Source organism: Bombus affinis, chromosome 1 (genome assembly GCF_024516045.1).
Source record: "Bombus affinis isolate iyBomAffi1 chromosome 1, iyBomAffi1.2, whole genome shotgun sequence".
NCBI lineage: Eukaryota > Metazoa > Arthropoda > Insecta > Hymenoptera > Apidae > Bombus > Bombus affinis.
The window spans coordinates 17,280,237-17,298,906 of record NC_066344.1 but is presented as its reverse complement, the minus strand read 5'-3'; the positions used below and the strand labels follow the sequence as shown (position 1 = coordinate 17,298,906).

Genomic DNA, 18,670 nt, shown 5'->3' with positions numbered 1-18,670 from the left:
CATTCATATTTTTATTCGTATTGTTAGACTGTGAATATTTATGTGCAAAACCAAGCTTTTTGCAAACACAGGTAAAAAATAGATCGTAGGAAAAAGAATTTTTCATCCATCAAATATTATATTATACTCTGGGTATTTTACATACCTCTTCATATCGTGTGCATTCTATGAATTATTGTATCTTTAAGTTTCTCACAAATGCATAAGTATCCTTAATCTATATGTCACTGTACCAAAGTACTTAAAGGATGCAACTTTATGGTTACACATATTTTCTTAAAGAAATGAACTAATATTGTTAATAGAATGTCATAACTCGCGCGTTACATATTACCAAATTTTTTCTACGTACAACAACGCCAATAAAACAAGTGAAATTCTACGAGTAAATTTTACAAGTTAGAAATCAACTCCTGATTGACGTAAAACTGTAAAATTATAAAAACTGATTGAGCAACAGAAAACTATAACTTATAACTTGTAATTTGTCAACTATTGTTTGCCAACTGTGTTTGTCTACTATTAAGTATTACATAGTTGGTAAATTATGGTACAAGAAATCCCCGGCCATTCACCTGTCGCTACACATATGATTCCTAAGATATGTTACTGTCTTCAGCGTCTTAATATTGCAATAAGATTTTTGCGACGAACCATATCTTGTAAAATATTTATTGAAAATCTCCGTTCGTGATTTAAAGCATTTGTGCAGAGACGACGCGATTTTTTCTAATACTCCACCGTATGTTAATTATTAAGAATGCAGACTGAATTTAAACTAAGCTCATTTTGTTTCAGAAAATTCACTCAAATTAGCGAGACAGTAACAAGAAATAATTTTCAGGATTTTACATGATATTGGGTTGGCAACTAAATGATTGCGGATTTTATCATTAGGTGGTATTGGCAAGATTTGTAAGCACTTTGTTGCCAACTCAATAGAATCACTTTTTTAAACAGAGGAGTTATGATATAACTGTAATGTGGACTCCTCAATTTATTCGGTGCAGGAACTCACGTTTACGTATGTAATTACATAAAATATTAAAAATAGAATTTATCGTATTTGTTAATATATAACTTGGCATTATTTTATTTAGTTATGATAAAAGAGATCTTTTTTGCTGATATCAGTCTTGTATGGAAATCGAGAATTACTAGATAATTGCTATGAATAGAATGTTTGATGCCATTATAAATAGTAATATAATAATAAAGTTAATAATAAAAAATAAATAGAAGATAAATGGAATATTATTTAAGAAATACAGACACGTAATATAAGTATCACTCTCGTGATTTTATAAAAATTTAATCAGTAATCACTTGTATGTTGTTTCCTAGAACTATAATACATTTTCTGATAATGTTTTAATTTTTCTTCCTCGAAAAATTGTTAAGATTTTGACAAATAATCGGACTGACTTCAATTTGGAAGTGCATTATGATAATTAGAACAAAATTTAAAAAACATAAAGACATGGATGACAACAACAGTTGTTTTCTAGAACTGTGTTTCAATTTATCATAATCTTTTAATTTCTTTCTCGAAAAATTGTTGAAATATTGACAATTGATCGGTCAATGTTATAAAATGACTGCTTCGATGAATTGTCTTAAGCTTATCCTTTACACTACTTTAACAATGGCCGAAACAAATGAAAATCTAACGATGTTAAGTCTAAAGAATAGAATAAACGACGTAATAATTTCCAATTATCATTGTCTGTAAACAATCGCTGACATAACAAAACAGAATCCCTTTCCATTTCATTAATATCGATCACTTTTGTATTATTACTACATACTTACAATTCTTCTAATTGCTAACTGCAAAATATCAACTTTGTCATGAAAATTCCAAGGGCGTACAAGAAACAAAATTAATCATGAAATAACCAGATACGTGAGATTAAAAATGTATTCCGGTTTATCGTCTTCTCACATCGTTCAAAAAGAAAAAAAACACCTGAATAAATGTCTGCGATCGATGTCGTTTAAAACTTGTCGCGTCTAATTACCATCTAATGACCATTGATTTATTCGATCGAATGAATTCTATATTTCTTCGAGTAGATCGTAGTATTATTGCACTCGTACGCGATACTGTTGAATGCGATCGATCGAACGTAACTCTTCGATCACAAGGCAGTATACACGTAGTAGTAACACTAACGGTATCTAATTACGACGTTGACACAATTCTTGAAGCATCAAATCGTTTCATATGAATGAGCGTCCCCTTGTGCTAAAACTGTGATCATCTAATGGGAAAAACGCTCCTGTAACGTCAGCTAATCGTTCCGTAATCTGTTCATTTATTCCACCGGAGGATCGTACGTATGATCGTAAGCCAACAATTCCTTGGGCAGACGCAAATGTTCACACGCGAAACGAAACGAAACGAAACGAAATGGCATTTTTATGTTTGGAAATGTCACGTTAGAGCAATAGTGGAAAATATGTATACGGATAAAAAGGAAATAAATGTAGTATAGATTTTAAACCTACACGATGATTAGACGATATATCTGTGGTTCTTTGGCTTTTGAATCGCGTTTCTCGCGTTTCATGAACATTCCAGCTTCTTCACTCGTTCAAGCTTGACCTGAGTATACACGTATTTAGTACTTATAAGTATATATCTATGTATCTCGCAAATGTGATAAAATTATTCATCATAGTAATAAGTCTTAATATTGGGATCGCGTTGGATAGCTTGATCTTAAGGTGGTTGTTCATGCTATACATGTATGAATTTTTTACTACATATATACATTCGCAGTAAATATCTCGTAACATTTATACACACTTTCTAATCGGTTCTATATTTTACCAATATAATTGTGACGGTTGTGTCTCGTTACAGTGCTAATTAAATTTCGAAATGTTTCATATTAAGACATAATATATACATAAAAGTTAACTAAAGTAAATATAACGTTCAAATACTGTACTTATTCGCTATAGAGGAAATAGACGACCATTGAAAAAATGCAAATCAAAATCAACGTTAAATAAATATCCGCCTCGACTTATCAGATATCCGCTTGCATAAATTATAAGAAACAATACGATGAGAAAAGAAGAAAAAGGAAAACTCATATTCTTAGGTCAGAAATGTATACGGTATATACGTGGCAATGTCAGACGACTGTCTGAAATCGTTCAGAGAAACCTCGCTCTATGGATAAAGAAGTAGCTACAGCTTCTTTGCTTACGTTCTTCTACTTCTTTTTATCAGTTTTGCCTCTAAGATGCAACGAAGAAGATTATAAACGACTGCGTAGTAAAATCACCTTGTAGTTGAAGCAAAAAGAACATTTCTGACTTGCTCTCGAGTTCGTTCGCATTTCATAAAAAGTGAAATTGGATTCAGTGGGATTGACATAATAAAGAGGGAATTTTTATGCGTTTATGAGAAATCTAAAGACGCAACGATACAAAATACATGGAAAATGTGCAAAGTAGTGTGTGTACTTGTTAACGATATTTATCGTTAATGGATGAAACAGATTTCTATTTAGATTCCATTTATTTGATATTCCATGTATAAAAATATAAATTTGCATAAGTTCTGTTGCATATGATAAGCTTGTATTAATAACTCGTGGTTCTTTAGAGTCGCATCCAACATATGATATATTTCGTGTGTTAAAAAAATTGCATTCGTCATGCGAATGAAGAAGCGTGTTTTTGTGAAAAGTTATTAGATATAGCGGAATTTTAAGACAGGTAGGATATGAATGTTTGATGCGAAGTAGAATGTCATTTCATGCTGCATATATTATAATTTAAATGAAACGTCGTATTCTTGGTACGAAGTCCTCGCACGTTCCTTTATTTATTCGACAAAACATGAAACTCATCAACGTGGAACAATTAAATTTTCAGAATCATTTTTTCAAAAGCAGACCATGTGTTTGACCATGTACAGACCGTACTTGCGAGTTACTTGAGAAGCGTTTTCCCGTCTGCTAAATAAAACGATATTTGCAAAATGAAAACGATCGAATATTGCAACAATCTTTATTTTATTCGCATATTTTTATTAAGTCATTTTATATTTTATATTTTAATCTAATGCACGAACGCAACAATTGCTATAAGAAAATAATTTGCTTCCGATGCAGTGGTATAGAATACGTAAAGACGTAATACTAATATACTACGTAATATACTACTGCAATAAGTAAATAAAAATAAATTTTAATATATGTGTATACGTAACTTCCTATTCCGCTTCAAAGACATAAAGAATCGTTTCGCATATTGATCGGTGTTATTCGCGACCTTGGACTTTTTTTTTCAAGAATCGCGATGAACATATAAAATAGTAATCATGAGAGATTGTTGTTGTTAAAATATTAAAAATTGTTCCTGAAAAAGCGAGTAAATGTTGCAACTTCGTTAAGAAGTAGAACTACCTAACCGCCACGTGTTTTCTTCTCTGTTTTTTCATCTGTGACCATAACTTTATGATTATGTGGTAGCGCATACGATCAGAGACGCTGAATAAGAATCATAATTACAAAACTTCATAAAAAAGACGAAAAATACCTGACGCAAAGAACAACTTAGAAAAAGCTGTGTCTATGCGGTCGTTGAATAAGATCTGAAACGATCTAGAAAAATCTAGAATCTTCGAGTAGTTTCATAGTGCAAATCTATTTTGGTCCAAAATTTAATATCGTTGCCGCTGTTCAAGACGCTGCGTGTCGTTAAAATATTTTCAATTCGTACAACGATGTACAAATAAGTAATAGACGAAGAAGGCATTATAATTCATTCTAATAATTTTCCGTGTGATGCAAATAATTATTGTTTAAATAAACAAATTTATCGCTAAGAATCGGTCGTATCTTCTTACGATTTGTAACCGATTGTGATGGTATAAAAAGCGCGTTGGTTGCGATACAAATATTTTGAACATGTAACAATCGCAACTATTGGTACTGCCATTGCGCGTTTACACCATAAAACTTACGGTCGTGTAAATATGATTATTCTGTTGAAATCGATAGGTCCGAATACGAAGATGTTTTTTTTGGAAAACCGCCCATCGAAATCGTTCAATCCCTTCGTATCGAAAGACGAAATATCTCGCCACGCAATATCCTTTGTGATACGCTCTGGATGAGATATCTTGCAACAGAATGCAGTTTATGCGACGCTTTGCACAAGATATCCCGCGACGCAATATTCTTCGTATGATACTTTGAACGAAATAACTCGCACGGGGATTAGGAATGTTAAATAAAGAAAATGTTTTATTTTGACAAGCAAATGATTTTAGTTTTCTGTTATATGACACAGTACAAAGTGTGGTATTATATACAATGCCAGGATACAGTGACCGATGAGCGACATCCATATATTAGCTTGTCCTAAAAGTTTCTTTCGTTTTAAAAGAAAATAATAGATGCACGACACATTTTTTGTTTTAATGCAAACGAAACGTGTCCTACGATAGTTAGAAGACGATCGAAGATAAAGATCACAACATCTGAGTATTATTATATTAGGTTTCATGTTTGTATCAACATAGCCAGATAAACCAGCCGCATGCAGATAACGAAGGACATTTTTGGGACAACCTAATAAATAGAACGCGCCGTATAAACAACATTGAGTTGTAAAGATATCTCGCCCAAAGCTTATAATAAATGACATTACGTGGCAACGTATATTTTGTTCTTCGATGCGAAGAAACTAATGACCAAAGTACTAATACACAAAATAGGAGATAGTTGGTACTTCATTGAGAATATGATAATGAGTGATAATAATGATGACTGTGATACGCAATTCTGCTTACCTGACTTAGGGATTTGTTACCGATTATCAAAATTAATAAAAATTATTCGTGCATACTGAATACTGATTTTGAACGATTTTATCCTTATTTGTGGTGCCTTCAGTTTATATCTTAAAGATAATCTAATATTTCAGAAATTATTGGATTTGATATATCCTTGGTATATCTTAATTATAAAATTGATTACTTTTTAATTATTTATTAAATTTACTAGTTATTTTAATATATCTTCATTATTAAGTTTAATATATTATAATTAATATAATAAATACGTACGATTCTAGAAATAATTATAGCTTAGAGAATATAATTTTATTTTGTTTTCGGTCAATCTTCTGTTCAACCAATCGATTAGAACATTTCTGAACAATCGATAGAACATTTTTGACAAATATCACTCGCATAAGGAATAATTAATCATAATTTCGAGCCATTAAACTATGCTAATACAAGTAAGTACATATTACAACGAACGACATCGAGCATCGATAATTCCCCGTTTTAATTTTATCTCTATCACAATGACATCACATTTCTATTGTTTCTTCGAGAAGTATCATTTTTCACTTAGGATACGCTAATCAAAAGAAACAGATAGACCAATTTATTACGATAACCGGTTATGCAATATATCAGTTATACGACATATGAAGTTATAATAATTACAGAATGGCAAACGTATTATGTGTTATTTACACATTATTTTTTAACTGTGTCATACAGAAATTACAAAAACATTATACCGGTAGATCGAGTATCGCTCGAATATGCCTGATGTAACGCTAAATTCGTTCGACATTACGCGTAAAGTTTGTAATGTTAATTTGAATTTTTTATTTTCAACTTTGATTCTACGTTTCTAGAAGTCGGTGAATTAAGTCAAAAGAAAACGATTCGAGATTTCGATCGTAATATCTCCAACGCATGTACATATCTATGCAACATTATTTTATTTCGCATCATATCTTGTTAGCGAGGGTAAAATTAATGTTTAAATAGCTTTTTGCGCAATCGATTCTTCGATGAATGAAATACCAGTCGAGACTTGAGAAACTTCACAATGCCGTATCAATATAGTTGGTAAATCGTTTTGACATTGATACTGCTGACTTAACATAAATATGATATTATAGTATTCTATCGCTAAAAATAAAATAGTAGCAACGTAATATACTTTAGAAAGATTTTAGTTAAGCGTAACCATTGATACAGCCCAATTTACGTTCTTTACGAGTTTCTATAGAAATTTGTTTACGTTATTAGATTATATTTTATTTATGTACTCTTTCGGTATTAACATGTAGCTGTGGCTTATAGTTAATTATTTCGTACAAGCTAACCCATTTCTTTTTCTTTTTCTTTAGTGTCTTAAGCAAGTTATTAATGTAATTACTAGTGACATCATCTCCTGTATGATACACCGTACATGGTACGGTGAAGCATTATGTATGAATTTATTTATATTATACGTTATTATGGTTTTCGTCTGCAAAAGCTCTTATAGCCACTAGATTACAATGGACGGTGTTATATAATCTGTTCAAGCAGTTCAGTTTTATAATCAGTCAATGTATGATTATTCTTATAAAAAGCAATTTTCTATTGATTCTTTTTATAAGAAATAATATCTTATTTCTTTTTTCTCTTTATTTATTAAAAAAAATATATTTTTCTTACAAAGGAATTAATAGAAAATTGTTTACTGCGGTGAAACTTGTTAATTTTTAAAAAAATCGATAAAACTAGCTTAACTAATAATGCGATAATGTAATAGTAATAACCTTAACACTATGTCTAATTTTGCTTTTACGTTTCGTACAATTGTGTAAAGTTACACGGAATTAAAGATAGTTGAACACATTGGGTTGGCAACTAAGTGATTGCGGATTTTGCCATTAGATGGTATTGACAAAATCCGCAATCACTTAGTTGCCAACTCAATAGTTGAGTTAGATACGAATCTGAATATGTAATTATTAGGCTATAGATTTCTATGCATTTATGGGAAATTTAAGTATGCCAAAATACATAACTTGCACGTAATCTGTAAAAATATATAAAGTACTCGAGGTACAGTGTTCGTGATCGCTATGATAATTAATAACTGTAACAAACCGTCGTTTTCATCTTAACTGTTTTCGCGAAGATATGAATTTACATAAATATTCACGATCTAACAATTATATGAAGAATTAAAAATTGTTGGTAGCGTGAGTTTAAAATTGCAATATTTTGCCATTACTGACCCAGAAAAGAGAAACAAATCGTAGATAAAAATGTTAGATTTTCGATAAAAAGTAAATCACTGATCGTGTGCAAAAATGCGTACAAAGAATTGTATTGCGCATACTATACTTCATGGAATTGTTACTGCGAAAGTTATATTTGTATCGATTTTCGTAAAGCACGTTACGAAATGTTTGTGAGCCAGCGAAATTTTACGCGGCTTATGTATTTTATACTCTTGAGAAATGCACTGGCATAATTATTTTTGCGATTACATTTAGCTTTGCATTATGGTCGCTATAATTGCTAAAAAAAATATCATAATCCAAGCCATTTACAATTTCTCCAACTCTGACTAGTCTCTGATTCAATTATTCGTGTTTGTATAATAAAAAGCTAATTCTGTTAATTAATTATTGGCTGAATTAAAAAAATCAATTAACAACTAATTTAATTATTTTATTAAATTAAGACGTCCAAGTATTTTAAACAGTCAGAATATTAATATCGCGTATTGAACCATTGGAACGAACTAAAAATTCCCAGTATAAGATAAATACCATAATTTCTTCGTTACAATAAATTTAAAGAATTAATTGGATGATATTCTGTAAAGTCAAATAAATCATCATATAGTAATAAAAGAAACTTTATTATGTTAACCGTAGTAATTGTAATTATTCCATTTGTTACTACTTCGAGCGAAATTCTCTTAATAATTTAAACGAAAAAGAAATATCGAAAGCTATTCTACTCGTTCGTTTAACTTCGAAAAACAATCGATTAAAAAACGCAAAAAGGGTCCAGAGAAACGAAAATAAAGTTACACGAGACAAAGGAAAAAGCGTTGCAGTGTGAAAATAGATGTCCTTGAATCGAATCGTATACGACGAAATTCAACTCGGCAAAATGTGCAAAAAACAATGCAAAGAACCGACAAGAAAAAGCGATCTTAGAAAGCGAATAAAAAGAAAATCTAACGGTACGACGACAAGGGCGATGAATTAATTAGGTGTTTTTATTTTTTTAGGGTCGCCACACGTACGAACTCAACAATGGAGTGTCTTTGAGCACCACTCGTGCAATTCAGCTTCCCTTATACATCGATATCTGCCGGAGAAATCATAAAATTGGCGAACTCTCTTCAGCATAGAAAAACTACTCGCAAACATGTCCAGGTATAGCGTCCAAGAGTACGACCTCGAAACTGGAAAGCAAGTCCGGTTAACCGGATACAGCAATGCTGCCTTCGAAGATCCATTTCGAAGCAACAACAACGATTTTGATCAGACTGCTGAACTAGAAAACAGGCTTAGCAATGTCCACGTCTCGAGCCAGGATGACAAAAATATGAATAATGATGGTAAGTTTGTGTAATTTATTCCTTTATGACTATAAATCGACGTTACGTTGTACGAATATATGGAAAACGTTGGTAAACGGTGGATATTTATACGAATCAATATTTTCATAAATACAGTCAAGGAAGTAGGACGTACAGCGAAGATTTGTTTATCGCGACGAATTTTAGTATTCCAACGAATACTGTTATTTTGTATATTTTATATATTCTTGCATCTTATATGTATTTTCTATGCTATTGCCAGCTTAAATCTTCCGTGAATGCATCAAAATCCACGGTCTATGTAGAATGGAGCGAAAATCAATCCTCGCGATTTTTCAAACACTTCCGACAGTCGGACAGGAAAATGTATGGAACGAAAGTTAATCAGCTTCCAATCGACTACAAACTGCGATACTAGGAGTTCCGAACAATGTTTTACTTCCATAGAAAATCGAGGTTACCTCTATTTTTGAAAATGAAACAATATATTTTTTATACAACGTTTGAAGCATTTTTTTTAATTCTCCGCGAAAAGATATTGATATACTTAATTGGAAAAATGACTAGTTTAAAGGATATTTTAACTTTGATATTGTGAAACTTGTGGTATGGGCTTGTCTCTCATAGGATAAATTTTACAACGTTAAAGTTAATATATCTTTTAAACTAATTATTTTTCGACTCAAGTACCTTCATACTTTTTTGCAGAATTAAAAAATGCATCGAATGGTGTATGAAGGAACGTATTATTCCATTTAAAAAAATAGCGATGACCTTGACTTTTTATCGAAGCAAAATCTTCTTTGAAATTCATAGCATTGCAATTTATAGCCGATTGAAAACTAATTAACTTTTTTTCGAAACATTTTTTGTCCAACTATTGGAACTATTTAAAAAATCGTGGGAATTGATTTTCTCATCACGCTGCATATTAGACTCGTGAATTTCAATTTGCGTATAGCAACGTTTGAAAGAATCGCAGTGATTATTTTATATAATTGCAATTGGAATGATTGCAGTAATAAGGAAGTAGCTACACCTGCTAGTAATTTGAATCGAGTAGATCAAAAACCAATTCAAAATCAATCAAAGTTGAATCACATTTTTAAACGTGCTCTAAATTCATATTTGTTTAATTCTGAGGCAATTGAAATCTCTATATAGAGATTACTTTGCAAAACATTGCAAGTCACCTACTATTCTTGGTAAAAAATTTGTGTACTTTTGGATACGAAACCTATATCTTTCTCTCTCTCCCAATAAATACGATTTAAACATTGGATTATTCTGCTTATCGTTACAAATCCTGCAATTATTTTTATAATGAATTTCAATTTTACTTTCTTCCAACGTGATCACATTGAAATATCCCACTTACGCGAATTAAATTAGATAACTTAATCCATATAGATCAAAATTTCTACAGGATGTTACTTAGAGTATTATAACGCTATCCTTTTATTCGAAATTTAAATTGCAAGCAACAATTAAATTGCTGTTAATACTGTTAGTTTTCAAAAAACCGATTCATTTGAAAGAATTAATTTAAAAATCTTAAAATATAGCAAAATTTACATTCTTTCGGAAGAATTGCAGATATATCTTTATATTCGTTAAATTAGCGGCTATTTAAAAAATATAATACAACTTTAATACAAATATAATAAATATAACAATATTAAGATATAATATAACGCCCCAGGCGAAAACATGAAGTTTTAATTGCTGTCTATTTAGCTTTTTCATACTAAAATTATTAGCTCTGAACAGTCATATAAAATTATTTCTGAACAGTATACACCAACAGAGCATAGATTCATTTTTTGAAATGCTTTTTCACGCCAATTACAAAGGCAATTTTTCATTTGATTTGTTTGTGTTCTCGTTTCTTGTGTTTTCCTTTCATATCGTAAACTGTTGTTTTGCATTGCAAGAAAAATGTATTGAATTGTCTGAAATTTCCTAACGATCGAACACCCAAGACGGGAACTCTTGTATAACGCAATTTTTAAAGTACAGCAAAATATGTAAATTCGCATTTTTGTACAAATCTTTGTACCGATATAATATATAATCCAATGAAATTTGATTTTGCATAATTACAACGGTTATTAAATTTTGATTTACATTGTCCCTTTGACATATTAAAACGATTAATATCTAAATGCTATTTTTGTTTAATTAAGTACTTTAACTGTCATTATTCGTAACTGAAATTTTTAATATTTTATTATACAGAATGCGAATGAATTTATTTTGTATTTATAATTAGGTTTTAAACTATAGAGTATTTCATGAGTATAACTATCTTTTCTACTTTGAGCCACATTCTACTTAGAATTATTATATTATTTATTTTATAATACTTTGAAAGTGTCTGATATACACATTCTCCTTAAGGTTACGCTTTGACTGAAAATGAAATAGTGGAAAACTTCAAGCATCGATATTTATCGAAATAAGATGATTCAGAATAATTTATGGTAATCTATACCAGATCTATAATTTTTAAAATGTATGATAGAAATATATAATCGGGAATTATGTCCACGATATTAATTTTAAATTCATCGAACTTTCGATTATCCGTGTACTAATTCGCATATAATACTTTATTTAATTATTCTACTTCGTCCGGAAATTTTATTCGGATAATAAATAACGGTAGTACATATTACCAATTTATCAGACTAAATTAAATCATTGAACTAAATCGATCTTCTAAAGAATATGCTGGGTTGGAAAATTTGGAATCAATTTTCTCTTACGTCGTACCGTACCGTGATAGTAATATTTATTAAACATTTTTATTAATAATTTATTCGTCAAAATGCTTCGCTATTTTATAGTCGCTTTTGTTACGCCTCTTGCCAAGAGGTAACAATATTTAATGAAAATTGCAGTGTATTACATTCTTTTACGATTATATAATTTATTATCCTGAATAAAATTCTCAAGGTAAAGAAAAATATAGGTATCAAACGCTTTAATCTGACTGAAGGAAAATGATTTTATATGGCTGTTTGAACAAGGAATTGGAATGAAATTAAAATTACGATGAAACGCGATAACATTGAACATATAAAATATTTTTAAAAATTCATGAACGTGAAAATCAATCGTACTAGTGTAATACTATCTAAATATATATAACTCGTGTAATATTAAATAATACATGCAATTCTAAGCATTAAAAGATATAGATATCTCAGATGCATCTCACGAATGAAGAATGAAAATATTTTTCTAATCAACAGGTGATCCGCAGACATTTTATAAATTGATCGATTATATGATCAATTGGCTGCATTGATTAATTAAATGGATTAGCTTGTTGTATAGCTTTGACACGAGCCTTTATCTTCATTATCTCACAAAGTATTTATAATCTTGAAATTATTCATCGACTGGGAACTAAATTTTTATCTAGGATAAAACCAACGACAAGCACTAAAATATATTTTCTAAGATACCGTTATTTTAGTATATATATACGTTTACATATTTATAACCTTTAGCTACCAACCATAAAAATTGGCATTGGATTTAATGGTGTCTAATTTGAATGAAAATTCGATTTGCAAATATACGCAAGGTTTACGACACTTTTGATCTTGAAATTATTCGAATGTAACTATAATAATTATTCGTTCGCCAAAGTTGCAAATTATTCCCGTTACTTCTACTTAGGAAATGACTAAACTACAATAAAATTAGTCACTGAAACTGTAAATATAACAGTGTTTTATAATGCTATTATTCTCTTCGTAACTAATATCTTTTTTAAATATCATTACAGTACTATCTGTTATATAATAATATCTTTATTCCACCTTTTTATTTGATTTTATTATTTTTCTAATAATAATAACATTTTCATTCTTCCTTGTTCTTTCACTCTTGGTATGTGTAAAAAATATCATATTGCTGCTAAAAAAAAGTATTCGCTTTTTTCTCGAACTACAGACATGTTCTTGTAATTTTTCTTATTAACAAGAATCTTTTAATGCCCAAACTCGATCCATCTCAGTCTGTATACAACGTCCAACTGAATATTATAAATCTGTTGCCTGATAATCTCAGTTCTATCGAAGAAAAACTACACAACGCGTGACGCGAGTAAATAATAGGACGGATTACAGATCAATGGAACGAGATAAATCTCTGTCAGAAATGCAGTGGAGGATTATTCCGAAGCATGTACTTGCACAAATCTAATAGTGTTTAACAGCTGAAATTCATACTGAATTCTATTGGGTTGGCAACTAAATTATTGCGGATTTTGCCCATATCACCTAATGACAAAATCCGCAATCACTTAGTTGCCAACCCAATATGATCGAGTAAAAAATGTTATATAAACATAGAGGTCGTTTAAAACTTTATTAAAAAGTTATAGTAAAAATACAAGACGTGAAGAGAATAATACTTCGAACTCTAATATTACAAATTTTCTACTGCTAGATCACGCTTTAATATTAATTCCCCTTCTATAAAAAATAACTCTGCTATTAAATATTAAATTAAATTAATATTAACATTCTTTAAACAAACTCTTTTTTTAATCTTTCCTAAGGATTATAAAACTCAGCCTATGGTTTCAGCTGAGATGCTAATAAGCAATGGTTGATCGAACAATTGTAAACAATCAATTAAAAAAGATATATTTCAAACTTTACGACATTGGACTTTTATACAGTGGCTCAGTTAAAGTATTCGAATACTTATCATAGAAAACTTTCATGTATATATATATATATTGTATATGATATATAAAATTTAAAACTTCACTAACACTGTAACGTCAAACGATTGTTACGTTTACACTGACCAAATTTGAAACCAATCTGAAATTATATATAAAAGTTACAAGATATTTACTGCTAACGTATATGTGGTAAAATAATAATATATACAGCATAAATAACCATCTTAAATTTATAATAAATGTTAAAGAATATCGATGAATATCAAAGCTTGTTAGTATAATGGATAATTGACTGTTTAAATACTTTTGCGATCTCTGCGAAATACATATATATTGTATACATACTTACATCAAATATTCTGTGCTTTTATATACATTTTCAGATTTACCTCAAATTTTGCCAATATAATCATGATCGTCGAGTTTCATTGCTTCGATGTTAATGACATTCCAAAATGTCTCGTACGACACATGTAATATATGTATAAACCGTAATATTTTTACAAGTGTTTGAATACTTCCGTGAGCTATTGTACGTGAGTAATTTTGAAAAATAGAGATATATGAAACAAGTATTAAAATCTATAGTGCATTAATGCAAAGAATTGATTTATTGGAATAAAACGAAATCAAAATGTGATTTCTGTATTAATAAGTTCAATTTTTTAGTTTTCTACTATCGAAATACGATATTAAACAGCCAATCATTATAATCTATTGAAGTTTTATAGCATAATGATCGCAAGCTCGTTACTGTACGCCAATTTCGTATTTCTGCTATAAACGTTTAATAAAACTTTAACACACTAACACGTTCACGCGTTCACTGTGCTTTTATGCTACTATTGGATTGGTAACTAAGTGATTGCGGATTTTGTCATTAGGTGATATTGACAAAATCCGCGATCGCTTAGTTGCCAACTCGATACATACAAATTACGTTCGTACAATGCATATACCCCTCGCATGTATATTAAATAATAAAACTCTACGTATGTGTTTGACATGAATTATTATGCCCTTTCTCCTTGCAACTTAAATTATTGTATGCCTATTCATAATACTTTAATTATTATATAATATATATAGTGTAATATATTATATCATATATATTACCCGCGCCTAAACCTTATTCTAATAAATAGCATAAATAACATTTTCTATATATCCATACATATATCCACAGGATACACTGTCAGAGTTTTGATTAAGAACATTGAAACATTCTATATAAGATTAAATTTTCCGATCAGCGGATCATATGCGCATATCATAAAAGTCCCCGTTCAACAGTCGCAAGAGTATCAATAACGATCCGACAGCTTAACGCGTGATTACATCGATTACACTGAAATACTAGCGTCAATTCTTTCGTATGATATAATGACTGCGATTACACACTTATCGGTTCAACTAAGAAAACCGCGTTTTGTAGTATCAACTAACGACGTGATCTGCAAAAATTGTGAGAACAAAATCAATTTTACGATGCTGTGCGGTAAACTTGCAACGGTGTATTAACTTATAAACAGGAAGTACGCGGGAATAGACGCGGAGAAACATGTCGTTAATGCGAAAGGAGAATTCCTAAGAGATTGAAAAGGGAGAAAAGAATATTTCGTACGTTCACTTTTGCGGTTGAGCAGATGCATTTGACTCGTAATACTAACCGTATGCGTAAATTAATAATGAGAAATTATTTCAAGGCGCGGGTTCTTTGAGTTTTCTGACTCATTTCGTGACCATTTGTGAGAGAATGACGCGTATGAAAGACTATCACGTATTTACCGAGGTTGCGTTGATACTCGATACGTGTAACTGCAATTATCGTCTCGGTTGAATCAACTACGATTTGCATGTTTTTCGTACGACAGATTTTATTCTTTGATTCTTTCTTATTTCGTGCTTTCTTTCGCTTTAATCAACGCCATATGAGTTAGGAGTTACAAAGCTAACGTATTCATAGGTGTTAAATCTCGTGTTACTATTTGCCTGCCACTGTGGATATTTCACTTTATTTTGATATTCTACTCATTCTAAATAGTCTATTTAATAACAATTACTGGTTTCTACTTTGTAAATCAAAATGAGGTATTTATAATCAATTGTTTACTTTCGTAAGAAAACGAAAGTTTGGTTACATAGGCTTGATTTATTTATATCTCATACAAATTTACATTGCACGTAGGATACGAGTACGTATCAATAGAACTATATTAATTTATATCAATTTATAATTATCATAATTAATTATATATAATACAATTATATATATATTAGGTCATCCCATAAGTTCGTGCCGACTTTTGTGTATACATTTCACGTGTCGATTTATAAACATACGGCGATAAGGGACCAACGCACTTGAAAAATGGGAAGAAGTTATACAACGAGAGGGGGATTACATTTTTTCATGAAACTGAAAGGTATGTAAACAATCTTAACATATATAACCGCTCGAAAAACAGAACGAACTTATGGGATGACCTAATAATACAGTAATTAATATATACAATAATTTACGTTAATTCGTATAATATAATCTATTATTTCTTATATTTTCTTTGTTTTTATATGAAACAAGTGCAATATGGAAAAATCTTATTAGGTAGAAGTAAAGTATCATAAGAAAATTATCCGATGCAATTTTTTTATAAACGAAGAAGCTAAAAATGTTTCAAAATCATGATATCTGGAAAAATGGAATCTTACAATTTGCATACGTAAGTGTCCCTTACACTTAATATCTTCTGTCGCACAAAGCCAATTTTACTCATGAGCTAAGAAATAGCAACACATATGTGTTATGAATCAAGCAGATGTTCGAAATGTTAGTCTATAATTTCTATCAGTCCCATCCTGTATACGTATAAATCTTATCATTAGGTAGGTATTATTTAAATTCATTATTCATTTACATATATTTTTACAAAGTAAAGTTTTATTATTTGCAAAGTATCCAGATAAATGTCAGTGACATTTAGATATACACGTCGTACAATAAAGTTAATGTTAAGTAATTTTGTATTAAGTGTAGGATTATAATATGGACATTAGCATACGCATACGGAAAAAACTTGGTTGGTTTAGTCGCGTGTGTAAGTTATTTAAAACAGTTTACTAAACAATTTGTTATTTACCGGATATTTCGTAATTTGTTTTCTAACATCGCGGAACAGCTATTTGTGACGTAACTTTTTAACTTGTGCTAACACCACGATGGTATTATTGACATTATGAAGAAAAGTATTCGCATAAATAAAAACTGGACAACAGAAATTCTTAAAGAATCTATGCCATTTATATGGGTAGAAATTGACATAGAAATTGATAGAGATAGACAAAAATTAGGAAGAAAAGTATTTATATATGTAGATAAAAACTGAACAAGAAAGTCATGACAGATTAAAGCAAGAAATTAGCGCGATCACTGCTAATCGAATTTTCATCACTAGACTACAGACCTTTAAGTAATTTTATATTTTTATGAACGTAACATGTACTTAAGTAGAGATTCGTAAATTATTACACTTGTATAACAAGTATTTTGTTTGTTTCATCTATTTCCGAATATTACATTTTTTCACTCTAAAATTCCTCGCAAATACATAAACAATAAAAAATGTTTTTCTATTGGTTCTTCGGGATTCGATAATATTCTCAATAGTACGTTGCACTTCGTTGCAAATAATTCGATTCACTTCTTCAGGGCAGGCCTGAACTGGAATATTCACTTCATTCACGTCGAAGTAAACCGTAACGTACTAAAAACACGATGAAAATCCGAACAGTCACAGATATTTCATCTAATTAATCATCGTGGAAGCATAAAATCTAAAATATTTTTATATCAAGTCCACACCTATATTACCAAAGCTTCACGTATGACGATGAAAATATTTTTATATCAAGTCTGTTGCTATATCATACAGTTTTACGTATGAAGACCATACGAAGAATATATGACAAGTGTATTTTTGTTGGTTTTCTGGCTGTTACATGACTCGATGGCTAGAAAAAAGTATTTTAATGTTCCAAGACATAAACTTTTTAAAAACAAGCGATATATCCACAGTGTTTTGCAAAAAACGAATAATACTAGCTTAATTGTTGTCTTAGTTCGATATAATTAATATTAGCCTGCGTAAAATAAAATAACGTTATTAATGTTCGACGAAATGACAAAATATATATACATACAATCTGAAAATCTTTTATAATGAATCTTTAAATCATTTTTCTACGAAAAAGAGGGAACGTAACTCATCGTAATTTTCACCTGTCGTCGTCGTATGTATTTTATATAAATTATTACTTGAATTAGTACGAAATATTCACTCGAAAAAGCTAACATGAATTATTACAAAACTCTTTCTCAATGTTTCATAATTTTTATTTTTCCACCTGCGTTGAAGTCAATATTATTCACACATCGTACACGTGCCGATTCGAATACGAGACAAACGTAATGAACGATTTAAAACGTGCAATTGTCGAAGTATCGCTGACAAAGCCAATAAATTTCTCAAAAGGAATCCGTGATAACAGTATGTAAAACAAGATATATATCTTT

The 18,670-nt window shown here is 30.2% G+C and overlaps 1 protein-coding gene across 3 annotated transcripts in view; it reads left to right on the top strand.

Annotated features, from left to right (window-relative positions):
* Positions 1-18,670, top strand: part of LOC126917702 (sodium-independent sulfate anion transporter-like) — a 37,804-nt gene that overhangs the window by 7,199 nt on the left and 11,935 nt on the right. For 2 of the 3 annotated variants that reach the window (XM_050724912.1, XM_050724903.1), the window contains exon 2: positions 9,075-9,407. In XM_050724912.1, coding sequence (XP_050580869.1) covers positions 9,215-9,407 — 193 coding nt within the window. In that variant the 5' untranslated portion in view covers positions 9,075-9,214. Of the gene's footprint in view, positions 1-3,572; positions 3,736-9,074; positions 9,408-18,670 lie in introns of those variants that run through there. The other variant, XM_050724923.1, reaches the window with a different exon arrangement.